Source organism: Bacillus rossius, chromosome 1, assembly GCF_032445375.1.
Source record: "Bacillus rossius redtenbacheri isolate Brsri chromosome 1, Brsri_v3, whole genome shotgun sequence".
In the NCBI taxonomy this organism is placed as follows: domain Eukaryota; kingdom Metazoa; phylum Arthropoda; class Insecta; order Phasmatodea; family Bacillidae; genus Bacillus; species Bacillus rossius.
The window spans coordinates 107781937-107797527 of record NC_086330.1 but is presented as its reverse complement, the minus strand read 5'-3'; the positions used below and the strand labels follow the sequence as shown (position 1 = coordinate 107797527).

The following is a 15591-nucleotide window of genomic DNA, read 5'->3' as shown; positions in this document are numbered from 1 at the left end:
TTTCGCGCCACCCCGTCCTCCACACGGCCGAGCAGCTTCAGGGAATTTTAGGTTAGATTTCAAGCCGCGTACCTGGCGGGGCACGCAGGGGCAGAGTACTCACGACCCATCAACGGCCTAGTGTCTCACTAGCTTAGCGCCCCCCGGACAACAGCCTCACCGCGACGCCCGTAGCGCCCGTCAAGTACTTCCCGTGCCTTCTACAGAGGCCAGGTGATATGCTTTCTGATGATTCTGATGTTGAAATGGAGTCAGTTCAAACAGTGTTTGTGAATGATGAGCTGAAATCGTCGGGGTTTTTTCTCGCAATTTATTTCACACAACATTCCCATTCAGAATGATGTTAAAATATGTAAGAAACCCCTGGCGGCTGCAGTCCCAAATACAGCCTATCGAAGTTTTTTTTTGTATTAACTAATTTCTTGGCCATGTTGGTATCGTTCCTAAAGCATTGACTGTAGTGTAGTATTTAAAGCCGGAGTTTTTAATTCATACTTTGTAACCACCATCGTACGTGTTCAAGCCACATTTCTGCAATGTTTTGGGCGTAATAATATTTAAATGGCGTGCAAAACTATAGTTCCTTCATAACGTCATAGCATGCTTTCTTTGACAATTCTTAAGTCAAAGGTCTTTTACCTACATTTTTACATTTTTAACTTAAGCATTTTGCTCCATGGTTTTTGTTTGATTCTTGTTTTGTGTTTACATGATTTCAGCGTTTTTTTTTTTGTTGCATTGGAAAGGGTTAGAAGTTTGTAAATGCTAAGATTATTTTATTCAACCATTTTTATGGTATATTGTATATAACTGAATGTCCAAATGGCAGTTAATAAATCTGTAATTGTGTTAACTCCAAATAGTAGAAGAAAAACTGTCCATGTTACTCCTAACACAACAATTTTACAGGTTGGTTAAGGCTTTTGCAGGCCTGTTAAATTAATTTATAGCATGGAATACATGTCAGTCAATAAAGGTAATTCTGAAGGAAAACTTCTTTTCTGAAGAAAAAAAAATAAAATTTGTAATTTTTTCTCCCGTCATATTTTACAATTTTTCTCTAAAAGGACGTTGTGATACTTAAAGTAATTTATCAGTAGTGTATTATTTTAATGAGGTTAGGTTGCACATTACGAATATTGTGAGAATAGTCGATTAGAGGTTTTTTTTTTTAAAACTTTATTGTAACTTGTCCCAAAGTGCTGAAAGCTCATGCTGGGGGACTATACATACAAAGTACAACGTATATACATCAACAACAACGACAACATAAACTCGTGTATCTGTATGGTTATCAGGCTGGGTTTATAGAAAACGCAAGAACGCAGAAACGCAAGAAATGCAACTACGGTAAAAGTCCAACCTTAACTCTTCTACCAGCACGTTTATAAAAAACGCAAGACACGCAATAACACAAGAACGCAACGCAGAAGTTGTTCAACTTTCTACTTCTTGCGTTTTCTCCTTGCGTTTCGGCCTTCTATACTGGTTGCTTTAGTATGTGAAAAACTGAAACTGTCATGTACCTAATGCATATAGAAGGCTCTGCGATTGTAATCGTTATGCTTGTGTTTCTTTATTTATGTTTTGGGCTGGCATTCTTCTAGTGAATACAGCGCAATGGAGGAAGCTATTGAATTTCTTGTTCAGCTTATCCAAAATTTTCCCTGCCTGTACGATAGGTACAACAAAAATTTTAAAAATAATCATGACTTATTCCTGAAATTTTATTTTTTGACGTTGGTGATGGCCGGCGTCTTTGCGTTATTTTATAAACGACTGTGAATTTCTTGCGGTTGTCGTGTCCTGCGTTCTTGCGTTCTTGCGTTTCTGCGTTCTTGCGTTTTCTATAAACCCGGCCTCAATATCAAAATAACCTATAGACATACATTATTACGTTTTACTACATTAAAAATATTACTGTAGTATGACTTTTGGTTAGGTTTCCAGCATTAAAATTACTGCAATGTCTTTTGAATGATAAATAGGATTCACCAGTATAAAATGTAGTTGACTTAACCTAACTCAACATTTTTACCACATTTTGGAATTTTTAATGTAGGTAACCTAATCAACTGTTCAGAGAATTTTAAAATACATACCTATTTGAAATGTTGCTAACCTAACCTAACCTAACCAACTGTTCAAACTTACAAAGTATTTTTAATTTAGCTAACCTAACCTATCTAACCATTCTCATGATTTTATGCTTAAACAGTCTTTAAAATGTTCAATCACGCGAAGTGTCGCAGCATGCTCTTAGATAATGATTATAAAACATGTCACGAAGTTAAAGTATTTTGGATTTGATATTATTATTATTATTGTAATGGAGAAGTGGATCTCCTTACAAATTACCTAAATAACAAAATCAATTGTGCATTGGTCAGATGTGAAGAGTATCTATATGAAAGTGGGGACAGTGATAGTTTGCTAGACTCTAGCCAGAGTTTTAAAGTTGCAAGTAATGACCCTCCTAAATTTATTACCATTAAGGCTATCTACAAATGAATTACCTACATTTAAATTTACCTGGAAAAAAATATTAATCCCATAGCCATGAATTAACAAATTGTAATCTATGTTTAATTTATATAGAGTGTTTTCTTGAAAAGTTTACAGAAATTTTGTGGGCAGCATCTGCTTTACTTCTGTTCGACAGTTGCTTCGTGTTCCCATGTTCAACATACTGGATACAGGAATTTCTTATCTGTGGCTAAAACAGGTCTGAATTATAAAACATTTGAAAAGTCTTTTTTTTTTTTTTTTACATTAATGCTGCTAATCTAGATAATTACCATGTTTTATTGTTAAGCAAAAAATATTTCATGTATATGTAAAATGATCTAAATGGGCATTATTCATAACCTTAATAAGAAGAGGTGCATACTGAATATAATTGCTTTTAAATAATTCTCTTTAAAATGTTTTAAAACATTTAACATTTTAACCCAACTTTGCTATTTTGCTCTATGCAGTAGCAGTGGCAACTTCTATTTCTGGGAATAGGTTATACTATTATATTCCATAACAAAATTTATGTCAAGTACCTGTATAAGTGTGGTTAGCATCTTAAGCTGGAATGCAAATGCTTAGATTTATTGTAATTTTTATTAAAGTCTCTTGTAAGTACCTATTAAATAAAAAATTATCTTGTGCCTACTGCAGAGCTATGGGATCAAATTTATGCATATTTTTGTCACCAACAGTTGTGATTTGATTTTTTAAGGATTGCTAATGACATCTTCCCAGCACTGACTTTATTTATTTCAATAAGAATTATTTTATTTTCTTTAGCTTAATATGTATTATTGTCTCAAATAAAAACCTATGTTGTTCCATTATAATTTTGATTGTTAATAGATATACTGTTGGTTGGTAGGAGTGGACCCAGGTTGGAGGCTTGGGAGGAGCGAATGTTGGAGGATTTTGGGTGGCATGGAATACCTTTCAGTTCAATGGGAAGTCCAAAATTTTAAAAAATAGCAGCTTAATCAAAAGGCTGTAAATTTCTCACATCTTTAAAATTCATTATCAGATATATAAAAAAGATTATTTGTTTCATCTGTATAGTATTTAAGTTCCAGTGGTTGTTAGGACTACCACTGTTTGAAGATTTAAATTGTAAGTTAGGCCTAATTCAGAGAACATTCATTTCAGATCTTGGAAGAAGTGTGCCAAAAGGAAAAATTGCAACCAGAGGAATATGATCTTAAGTAAGTGATTATTAATGTAGCCTATTAAATAATATAGGCCTAGGCTAGTTTGTTTTCAAAATTTTTTATTTGTAAAAATTGTGCGTGCTCTCACATCAAAGTGTTATCCTTAGAGCCATTCATTCTGGAGTTATGGATACAGTTTATAAAATGCCACTTAATCATGAACTACTATGACATAAATATATTATATAAACGTAGAAGGATCTCACGAACGCATGCGAACAGGGACTGGTACAGATTAGCAGGCAACGCCCATCTCTTACATTTACGTTACTCCATGCGAACAATAGAAGCCAAGAATCTGGCCTTCTTTTGGTGTTGCACACTGTGGTGGTTGTTCCATTTTCTTGTCATTACTATTATTGGAGGGTTTTTGCTGTTAATTTTCATGAAAGCTCTCTTGCATTTTATGTTTCACTTCAGATTTCCTTAAACCACTTGCATTACATTTTAAAACTTGAAAATAACATTTAGCCTAGTAAATATCTGGTGAGAAAGTTTGTGACCAGACAACAAATGCTGGAGATCTATCGGAGTATATTAACAGATAATTTTCTTAGTTAATATTAAAGAATATGAGAGCACCAACGCTTTGTAGTTGTCTGAGCCTTAAATGATTGTTTCTAGAGCTTGTTGTTTGTAGGCAATTACAGAATGGAACTTTAAAATCTCCCATGCATTTGAAAATGCAGCAAAACCTAGTTGAGAAAATTCTGAACTAATGCTTATTAACCAGAAAATTTTCTTTAGAAGGTTAACTTTATGTTATTGTGTAGGTTCTGAGCATAATTATAAATACTTACTTTTTTTTGGCAGGAAAAGACTTACAGGGCCCACCTAGTTGGGGGTGTATTTGTGTGAGGCAAATTGATAAGTGCAAAACTCACTGGTACTTTTAACATGGTATCGCTCTAAGCACAAGGCAGTGGACTGGCGCACAGTTTTCTCGTCGTGCATAGGACAACTATGTTTGAGTGGTAACCATAACATTATATGGTGGAGGAATGAAGATAGAGGTGTGCTTTCTAGAATCTGCCCTGTGTGTTTCATGCCTAAAACTTATCCTGAAAACAAGTGTTTTAGCAATTTTCACGCTTCAAAAAATACAATTTAAAAAGCAAAATACTTAAACAGAACTACTTGTCCCTCATTGTATTCTTAAATTTTTTTTTGTAACCAGACCCCACTCTGATATCTTCAGCAGTTTTTAAATTCCGTGGTTCTTTCTGAATTTCTGCACACCGTATGTTTGCTGATGTAGATGGGGCCCTTAAGGCAACGTTTCTTAGAGATGCATCTTGTAGTACAGTTTGTGGCTAAAGTCCATTAATTAAGGGTTTTGAAAATGTATTGTGAGAGAACTAATTGTGTTAGCTACAAGAAGTTTGAAGAAAATTTAAGTAAAGCTCCGGAAGTTTTTCTTTTTCTCTGACAGAAGACATAAGCTTCAGGTTTTATTTGTCTCAATCAATTGTTTGTGAAATGGAGACTTTCAAGTGTGTGCATGTTGTAACGCGTGACTTTTAAAACAGAATCCGTCAACCAGATTCATTGTAATTACAGCAAACAGTAACCTTCTGGTGACAGTGCATTATTACTTTTTTTAAAGAATGGTTTTTTCAGTTGTTAACATTATTGATTACATATTTACAAGTTATGGCTAATTTTAAGGAAAAAATATGATCACTCTTTTGTCTTTTTGCTACGAGATTTTTCATTTCGAAAGTAAAGAAATTGTTTGTAGCATAGAGGTGTAACTAACTGCCTTTTGTTGGATACTTAGCCCACAGTTCTGTTAGAAAGCAGTGTCACTAAGCGCTGGAATGTGTGTGGTGCAGGCACCACAGGGAAATCCTGGACACCACAACCACCTTGCAGTTCTCGGGTCTCCCCAACAACGCTCTCCTCGAGATGGTCCCCGTCCAGAGGGTGCGGAGGGAGTCGTCCGTGACCCTGGGCTTGCAGCTGGAGTCCGGGGACCGGCCCACTGGCACGTTCCTGCCGTCAGGTTAGTTCCTTACCTGCTTGCTGTACGCTTTTCAGGTCAACCACTGGTGGTCAGGTTTACACTCTTCCAAACGGGCAGATGATCAACAAAAGTGTACCCATGATCAAACCTCCTATTCAGCTTGCTTGCTAAAAATGGTAGGCATCAGAAAATATATTAATTTTATTTTATTAATGTTTGGGTATAAGGTACTATAGTGTATTTATATTTGTGACAGTTTGACATTTTCACATTTGGCATTTGGTGGGAATTTTGAATTTGCCTTTATGTTGGCGGGATATTCAAAGTATTAAGCGTGGTTTACAAAAAAATTTGATTTAAAGGGAGTCAACTATGTATTATTTGGAGAGTGTCAGTTTCACATGTTGTGTGAAATTAATTTACTTGCTTGCTTTGCTGCAACTCTTGTTGGTTTCTAGATTTTTTGTTTGTTGTTGTTGTTGTTGTTGTTGTTGTTGTTATTATTATTATAGGTATCAATATAAAAATTATTTACTTTTTAACATTTTGGTACTTATACTGTTTATTGAGCCTTCAATGACCAATTAAAACACAGCAATACTGAGTTAGTAGCAAGAACAGTATACCAGTCGTAAATTTTACTCTCTGGACCAAAGTGAGTAGGGATTTTGTCAATCAGTGTGTTGACAGTGAACGAGTTTATTCCTGATGAGTGAATTCGCAGGAGAGTGGCTAGTAAATATTTTCAGTATTGGTGCTTAAGTGTGGAAACATAGTTCAAGTTTAAAACAGTAACCAGCAACAAAAGCTCATGAACTATGCTAGATGTTGTGAGAGTAGTACATAGTTGCCAAGGATTTAACAGTTTATCTTTGGTTGCGACCCTTCCACTTTAGGGCTGGGTAAAAACCTTTAAACATAGATGTTAATGTGGGAATGGAGGGTCTGGTCACTTTTTGGCCTATGGCATACTTGGATCACATTACTCAATTTATTTCGACTTGTTTATACAATGTGTGTAAACAGTAATCATTTGTTCAAGATAACGTTATTTATCAGTATTGTTAGTACATAACAAATTACAAAAAACTCTTCAGAAATATTTTTAATTTGCCTTCACTTAAATGAGAAATGCTGTAGGAAAAGGGTGCTAAATAATTTTTATTGGCCTAACAATCTCAAGCAAACTTAAACATAGATAAAAAATTTATGAATTATTGTCCAATAATCAAGCTCAGACTATGGTGCGAAATTACATAATAGTTTTTTGAGTTCTTTATTGTGATGTAGCTTTTATTCATGCTTGCTACCTTATTTGCTTTTGAAGTTTATTTAAATTTATTACTTTTTACTAGCAATATGTTGATGTTCTGTTATGAAACTTCATCTTCCCGACTTGCTTGAGATTTTCAGTGATATCAGCCTTCTTCAACGTCCTCACTCTTGAATAACATTGCCGTGGATGATATGGTCTGTGTTTATGAAAATGATTTGTCTTCTCATGTTGTGTGTATGTTTAACATTTTGAGCTTAAACACTTATGAACAAATACAAAACAAAAAAGTTCTTAAACTATTATATTTAACACACAGGAAAAAAGGTCCTATTGTCCAAAAATAACATCTTTCAGATGACAACCATTTTCACATAAGGCAAATGTATTGGAAATACATATTACCTTTTTCACAGCATTTCTCTTTAAGGTATTGTTTAAAATTGTGAACTGTGTATAGTAATGAGCAGAATGTGACAAAAGAATCTTATGCTTGAATAATTTAGCTACTTTGTAAGGCAGGCGGTAGTATATTATGAAAGTAAATTTTAAAATAATTTTAAAATTTATATTTTTGAAAAAAAACAACTTTCATTTCATTGTAATCTGATCTAGTTTATTTGTCGTTAGTTATGTTTAGTATTTGCCATGCTCTGTATTAGCAATCTTATGTTGTGAAATTTTCATTTATTTTAATTAAAAAATTTCTATACCTTCATGTCTGTACCACTTAAACCTATTTTGCAAGATATATATACAGTAGAACCTCAATTATCCGCGACTCGATCATCCGATTCGCGGATTAACCGCGATTTATGTCCATCAAGTCCAATTTTTTAGTTACATATAACCAATGATTCAAAATGTATGTAAATGTTAAAATACTTTGCAAAATGTATGTTGGTCAAAGTACTTTGACTCAGTTATGTTTATATACACAGAAAGTTTAAAAAAAAAAATACTAGTACATACATACGTATGTACATAATATTTTTGTGTTCCATGTTACGTGAATAGATTATACACTGGTGCGCGATTCCACGTCCGCATGACCGGACTGTAAACTTCCACGCGCAGCACGGCGCCGTGCCACAAAGATTACCCGGCGCATGGAGACAGTCCATTCCATTAGTGTACGTTGTTGAAGCGTGAAGGTGGTGATAATTTTATGTATTGTAACAGTGATCTGCATTCCGACGGATTATACCGTTGTGTTGTGCGGAAGTGTTGAGCGGAACATTTCATAATGTCATCAAATGAACAGAAAAGAAAGCGAGTGGTACTGTCCATCGACAGCAAAACAAAAATTATAGAAAGATTTCAGAGTGGAGAAACGATTGCAAACTTGCGACTGAGTTTAATGTCGGTAACACAACAGTGCGCGACATCATAAAAAATCGAGAAAAAATCCTTCAGTTTGCTTCACAGGCTGACACTTCAAGTGGATTAAATAAACGCAAGACGATGAACGAATCCACATTTAGCAGCTTGGACACTTGTTTGTTTGAATGGTTTCAACAGAAAATGTCGGAGGGTGTAGCATTAAGTGGTGTAATTTTATCACAGCAGACGTAATTTTTTTAAAAAAAAACTAGGTTTGACAGAAGAACCATTTTCCTGTTATATTACTTCTCCGTTATTTTATGAGCACCGACTGTACGAAAGTGTGTGTGTTGCAACTAGTGCTTGGCACGCAAGATAAATTCAGCCTATCACTTGCTGACGCGGCGCAGTGATACGATGGTGTTTGTTTATTTCAAAACTCAGCTAAGAGTGAACGGAGAATAGATATAACGACCCCTCACGGTTCCCGAGATTAGTGTCGTTATAGAGAGGTGGTCGTTATAAGATTTCCGACCCATCTGCAACACTAAGTCTAGGCCGTTTTTGCACTAATTCCACGTTCAGCAAGCTAAAAATAAAAAATCTAACATTTTAAATTCATATAAATAAAGGGGGATAAAAACACCGTGAATTATACGAGACAGAGACACCGTTTCAAAACCATCAAATCAAGTCTCAATGCAATGGTATGAAAAATCTTATCTCGAAAAGAATTTTGAAGGCAGTCGTTCTGTAAAACAATAACCAGCCCGATGGTGTTACTGACAACAGAGCAATAAGCTAAGTGTGGCAGCGTCGCTTACAGGCGATGAAAAGAATGCGTGACCTTGGCAGCTATCAGCTGTCTTGGGCCCTCGGACTGGCGGGCGGCTAGCCACACACCTCGGTGCAACAACGACTCGCGTGCCCACGTCTCCGCACACGAAAGACTTAAAAACCACTGCTGCCCAGCACTAAGCAGTCCGCTTCTATGTCAACAACGCACACGCACACAAAGCATGTGTATATATGTAATCCCCGAATGTCCACAGATGGCTTTCTGTGGGCTAATGACCTTTGAGGCAAGCATGACTCGGCTAACCGCGATTTTCGATTATCCGACTCACTCGTCCCCTTCATTAACACGGATAATCGGGGTTCTACTGTATATATATATATATATATATATATATATATATATATATATATATATATTTTTCAGTTATGAGATGTTGGGTGACAGTGCATGCTTCAGCATCACTCTCATTTCGTAAAGGTCCTTGGTGTGCACCCACCCTATGGCATGACTCAGTTCTAGTACCTTGTCACCCAATAGTTTAGAGTTTATTTTAATTCTGGGGGACTCCTCATCTTGAACATTTTGTGCGTTATCTTACTTTTACTTTCCTGATTTCAGTTTGTGTTTAGGTGTACCACTGATACCCTCGTAACTGTTGAAACTATCTTTAATTATTTAACTATTGTTATGGTTGGGAATTATGAATTCAGTATCACCCACCAGGTTGCAAAACATGACAGTATTTGTGCATTTAACTTTATGAGCGAAAAGTGTGTATTTAACTTTATGAGCAAAAAATGTAGTCTCTGTCTTTCTGTTGTAGATAATCTGTGGACAGTTGTGACGAAACTGTGTCCAGAGGAAGAGGAAAGAAGTGGAAAGGAATCCAATCCTGTTGTCATATATATGCGACAAGAAGTATCTGGTGTCGAAGCTCTGAAAGGAATGACTCTCCGGAACCTAGGTCTCACTAGTGGTAGAGCCATGTTAAGGTGTTCATTTATTACTTCATTAGTAATTGGAACTAATATTACTATTATTACTATCACTGCCATGTGAGGTAGCACAATGTTAAAACATTGGGCTTGGTTTTGAGAAGACGCGGGTTCAAATCCCTGTCCATCCTTTCCAATTTTGGTTTTCCATGGTTTCCTGAATTTAATCACTCCAGGCAAATTCTGGAATTGTACCTTATATTATGTCATGGTTTATTCCTCCAACTTTTCTGCCTTGAGTTGTGTCTGTCTCTAGTGACTTTTTTGACAGACTTAACACAAAAAAAATATTACTGTCGCTGTTTACAGTTTAATACAGAGTGTTCCGAAAGTAATGAAAAGATTACAAAACTGAAGGATTTTGTTATTATTTAATGTACTTATTTTGAACAGTGATGTGAGTTACACTGTAATAGTGTACTATCATCTGATCTAGTTTTTTTTTATAAGTGTGTGTATGCATATATATGTATATGTGTGTGTAACCAAATACACACAGAAATGACGGACATAAAATTTCATTTAAGAGAAAATCATATGCAGTGTGAGGCCCAAAATTCAGCAGTCTGGATCAATGAATCCTGAGTTATAAAACTCCAATGTACTTCAGTAAGAAGTTAGAGTATTTTTGATACAAGTTCAGAAAACATGTTTTTCTGGAGTGAATATTTAATGTCTAGATTTGTGCACCGCACCCCAGAGGAGCTCCGTACGCAGGCCAACGTTTCGGCTCCTTTGAAGAGAGCACAGACACCCTCCAAGGACACGGCCAGAGAGAAGCAGGCCAAGCCACACTTCGCCAGGCAGGTGGAAGAAGCAACCCTTCCCAACGTGCTCGCAGAGGGATCCGTGGGCCTTGTAGATGAACTGCCGCCCGCTGCTGCCGCGATCGCAGTTACCGAAGCAGATGCACCTGCTTGCGACGGCCCAGCGGTACGGGACGGTGCAGCGGCAGACAAGATGGACGTCAATGAGGAAGGACTGGATGACGACAGGAAGGAAAGTCGTGTGCTGGCTCTAAATGGTGGCAGTGGCGTGTGTATGAGCGACGATGTAATGCCAGACGTCGGTGAAAATGCACCGATACTGGTAAATATTTATTTGTTATTTTAGTTGATATATTTTGATAATATAGTGGACTGTATTTAAGCGGCATTATAGGGTGCCACATTCTGTAAGCTGGCACCAATCATGCCATGCCATTGAATTTAGATTTTTTTTGGTTGATTTTGGCTGTTGAAGTAGTTTGCCAGCTCGCATTTTAAGGATACATTTCCATAATAATTTTAGAAGAAGAGATTTGAATCGACGAGACAGAGTGGTATTAGAAAAAATTATACAGTAACACTCATCTGTATTATTTCTTTATAGAGAATTAAAACTTATTTCTAATTTCATTGTATCGTATGTTAATTTTTCTTTGGTATTCCTGTCAGAACTATGTTGACTTTCGATAATCCAGCAAAATCGGAAATAATGGCATGGCATTGATCCTGAAGAACTTTCACTGTATGTGCTGCTTAACAGCTTGATACCAGTGATCACTGCCTTGAAGGTAGGGATGGAAAAATATTTACCATATTTATCTGTTCATAACTAGCCTGTGTTGATTTTTATTAAATGTAACTTCATAACTTATCAGTAGAGACATGATTTTATGGTTTTATTTTCAGGCCAATTTCGTTTTTAAAACAAATTTATATATTTTTTTAAAATTTTTTTTTTATAAAATCTGTTTATTAAAAAAAGCATATTATTGAACAAATATGATACTTAAAAGTTCATTATACTGATTTTTCCAAAACTGTGTCATTTTGACTGATACATGATGCATTTTTTCAATATAATGATTTGTAATAACTAATAAGGATGTCTAACTTTTCGGAACAATTCAAATAATCTTTTAAGTATTTCTGTGTTTGAAAAATGTTCTTAGGTCTTAATGTAAAAATCAGTAATTAATAGAGACCTGAAAAAAGAGATTATTTTTTCTAAAAGCGGTGTTACTTTAAAAACAATTCACAACGACGAAAAGCTAGGTTATTTAATTTTATGTTCGCTTTTATTTGATGGCATTTAATTTAAAAAAAAAATTAACCATAACATAACAGAAATTCCATTTTGTGATTGCTTCATCTAACCACATTTAAATCTTAAGTTGCTTAAAAATTCAAACGGACAGTGTTGAAATCAGGCATCAAAATATTGCATGGTTTTTTTTTCATTGCTTTCTTTCAGGTTCTGCCTTCTGTCTATGATGATGAGTTGTAGTGACTAAGTAACCGTTCACTGTCAACATTATTTGTAGGTGTACTACCAGAACACATGACTGCTTGTGAAAACTGATTATAAATTATACTTGGAGAAGTCAGCACTTCCAACATATCTAACCTGTTTTATCGCATAATTGTCATGTCAATATTTTAGGACGTCAAAATTTGGATAAAAAAAACCTCTCACGTAAACGTCACATGATTTTTTGGTCCCACTATTAGATTCAGAGTGCTTTGTGTAGGTATCTTTTCCTTATAAAACGGTGTATTTTAAAGTAGAAATCTAATATTTATTCAGAAATTACCACTTATTTATTTGATTAATGGGAAAAACAAAGTTGTCTGATGGGTGAATTTTCTTTTAAAGACTTTTTGAACGTTATAACCTTTATCTGTTTGTCTGCGTTGTCATGGTGTACCACTTATAAAAATGTAGCCAGCGCTAGTTGGCATCATTCATGTTTGGTTATGTTGCTTCCCGTATAGAGCACGCAAACGTAGTCGAATATTGATATCTCGCCGATTGCATGCAACCGGTGCTCTCTGTCGAGTGCCGAGTTAACTACATTTGATGGCCCGCACTCTTTCGTGGTGTGTACTATGACGATAGTTATGCATTAGTTCAGGCTCGCAATCACATTCACATTTTGTTGCTGAAGAAATGTTTTTGTTGCATAATGGTTTTTGTTGCATAACTTATTAATTTAAATTGTTTGGCATGCTCTTGTATTGTACTCCACTTAAAAAATTTTTTTTTTCCGCATAAAAATTGCACCTCTCTTTTTCAAACTTGATTTTAGTATAAAATGTGCGACGATTATGTAATAAAACACGGTATATGCTTTTATGTCTTGCAAATCTCTTGCACATCTTCTTTAAGAGTATCATAAGCCTTGAAAAGTTTGGTAATCTCAAAATGATGTGGAGTTGGAGAATATTTTTCATTAGTGAAATAACATATCTGACTTGTTAAGGATGATGTACTTTCGGTTGAAACACTTATTTCAAATCCTGAATATTGGTGCAGTAGGGTCAATGTCCAACATCATTACCACTGGAGTAGTTTTGCCTGGCGTTCACATGTTTGTCACTTTATGCGTGCTTTGCAACTGAATTTTGATTTTATTTCTTTCAAACATATCCCGGCAGTTGCAGTATTTATACCTTAGTGTAATGGCATCGAATGCATAAACACAGACACGTTTAATCTTGTCAGCATGTTGCGTTGCACTAACCACATTTTTTTGGCATTTTTTATGTGGAGCGATTAACGACTGTAAATATTGATAACCTTGTTAATTATACTGCCTATGGCAAAACCACAAGTAAGCGTTATAACAAAAATAATTTTGTCACTGCAGTTTAAAAGACGTTCAGAAAGCAAATGTATAAACAGTTGTAAAGAGTGCGGGGATAGATGGAGGGGGGCTGCGTTCACATCAGGAACAAAGAGATAGGAAGGGGAGAAGGATCCTGCCAAAGCTCATTAGCTCTCTCTTCCACTTTCCTTTTCCTGGAAATTTAGAGTGTAATCCCATGTCATCTATCACCCAAGATGACATGTACAGGCAGTAAAAAAAACAGCGTCATTTGAGGCAGTGCGTGTGGTTTTCCAGCTAAGCTCTTCCACCCCGTGAGGAGATTTCAAAGGCCTTAAAGAAAAACAACAGTGGTTAAAACAGGCATAAGAAAAGTAATTTTAATTGCAGAGTGTGTAGTTTTTATTTAAGCTGTTCGAGCTGATGCGATGTGATGATGCGGTTATGGTTCTCAGTGTTGAGGAGAAGAGGTACAAAACACGATCACAGTAGGAATCGTAACATTATTTTATTTGGGTAGAAATTCGCATAAAACACTTAAATTATTAGAAAATCACGTTTTGAATTCAAAAATCACAATTTGGGTTATTTTTTGAGTTAATTGTGATTGCGATTTTTCCAGGTCCCTAGTAATTAATAGCAATTGTTAGATTAAAAAAGTAAACTTATCAGAATATTTATTTATTAAATTGTGGAACAAAATGTCATACTGAATAAATTACTTTCATTAAATTTAATATTTAAAAGCTTAGGTATTTGTCATTAGAGTTACATTTTGATTGAAAATGCTGATATGTTTCACGATTTTAATTGCATTTCGGTATTATGTGGTGTATTGCTATGTATTTTGGTGTCGTCAATTTTATCGCAGTCCACCACACAATCTTTTCTACTTATCAGTAAGCAGTAATTGTTTGCATTCAGATTCAAATGTCTCGGCACTTTATGTGAAGCAATATGAACTGTATGTTGCTGCATCTGCCACCTGCCTAGCAACCCGCCCGCTCGGCAGGTGCCCAGCAAGAGACAAGGTTGTCTGCTGTGCTGGCATTCGGCTAGAGGAGGGAAAGATATAAAAATAAATCAGCTAGAGGGTGTGAGGGCAGGGTTGATAGTTTTCCATCCCTTCCACACAGTTGTAAATATCTGTTAACTGGTAATATATGCACTCTCTACATATTTATCATGAGAGGTTTAATCAATCTTGAATGAAGTGATCAATCTTTAATGAAATGTGCAATCCACTCACTTGAAAATGAGCCCCAAATATATTGTTTCCATGTGCACTTTCCTGCACTTAAAACTAACGTTTCACGACCAACGCTAAAGTCATCATTCTGCAATTCACGCATGTATTGCAGCAAACCATTTTCAATTAGTGGAAACTTTCATGTCATAGGTCTGTGAAAAGCATGCCGCTAAGTATTGATGTTTTGAAGTGAGAGTTTTATACTCCTTCGACCCGGCACAAGTTTCTCGCTCACCGTAAACTTCTGTTTTGCATGCCAATTTCCATTAAGTTCTGTAAACTGTATCATTTAAAGCTTGCTGTGCAACTGTTTAACTTTGACATACCAAAGCTTTGAATGTAAGAAAACGTTTATATTGGTTTTTATTGAAGGAATTTGAAGAGAGGGGTAAAATGGGTTTAAAAAATCATAGTCATCTCCTAATAAAGGTAATGGCTAGGTTGGGTTATTACTAGGGATGGGCCGGTCGAATCCTCGAATCTTCGAATCCCACCGAATCTCTAGTATTCGAAAGATTCGAAATTCGAGGGAAAAGATTCGGGATTCGAGGAAAAATATTGATGTAAATGTAGTACTTTAAAAACTTAAATGCTTACAATTTACTTGGCCTGTTTACGTTTTCCTTGGAACACATCCTATTGAGGTACAGTAGAACCTCGTTAATACGTGAT

The 15591-nt window shown here is 35.6% G+C and overlaps 1 protein-coding gene across 2 annotated transcripts in view; it reads left to right on the top strand.

The window, feature by feature from the left end:
• Positions 1-434: 434 nt before the first annotated feature.
• The window catches only part of LOC134541648 (tether containing UBX domain for GLUT4), a 37047-nt gene continuing 21890 nt past the window's right edge, over positions 435-15591 (top strand). The window contains exons 1-5 of one of the 2 annotated variants that reach the window (XM_063385236.1): positions 435-909; positions 3661-3716; positions 5558-5727; positions 9907-10075; positions 10759-11167. In XM_063385236.1, the coding sequence (XP_063241306.1) occupies positions 823-909; positions 3661-3716; positions 5558-5727; positions 9907-10075; positions 10759-11167 (891 nt within the window). In that variant the 5' untranslated portion in view covers positions 435-822. The remainder of the gene's footprint in view (positions 910-3660; positions 3717-5557; positions 5728-9906; positions 10076-10758; positions 11168-15591) is intronic. The other variant, XM_063385243.1, reaches the window with a different exon arrangement.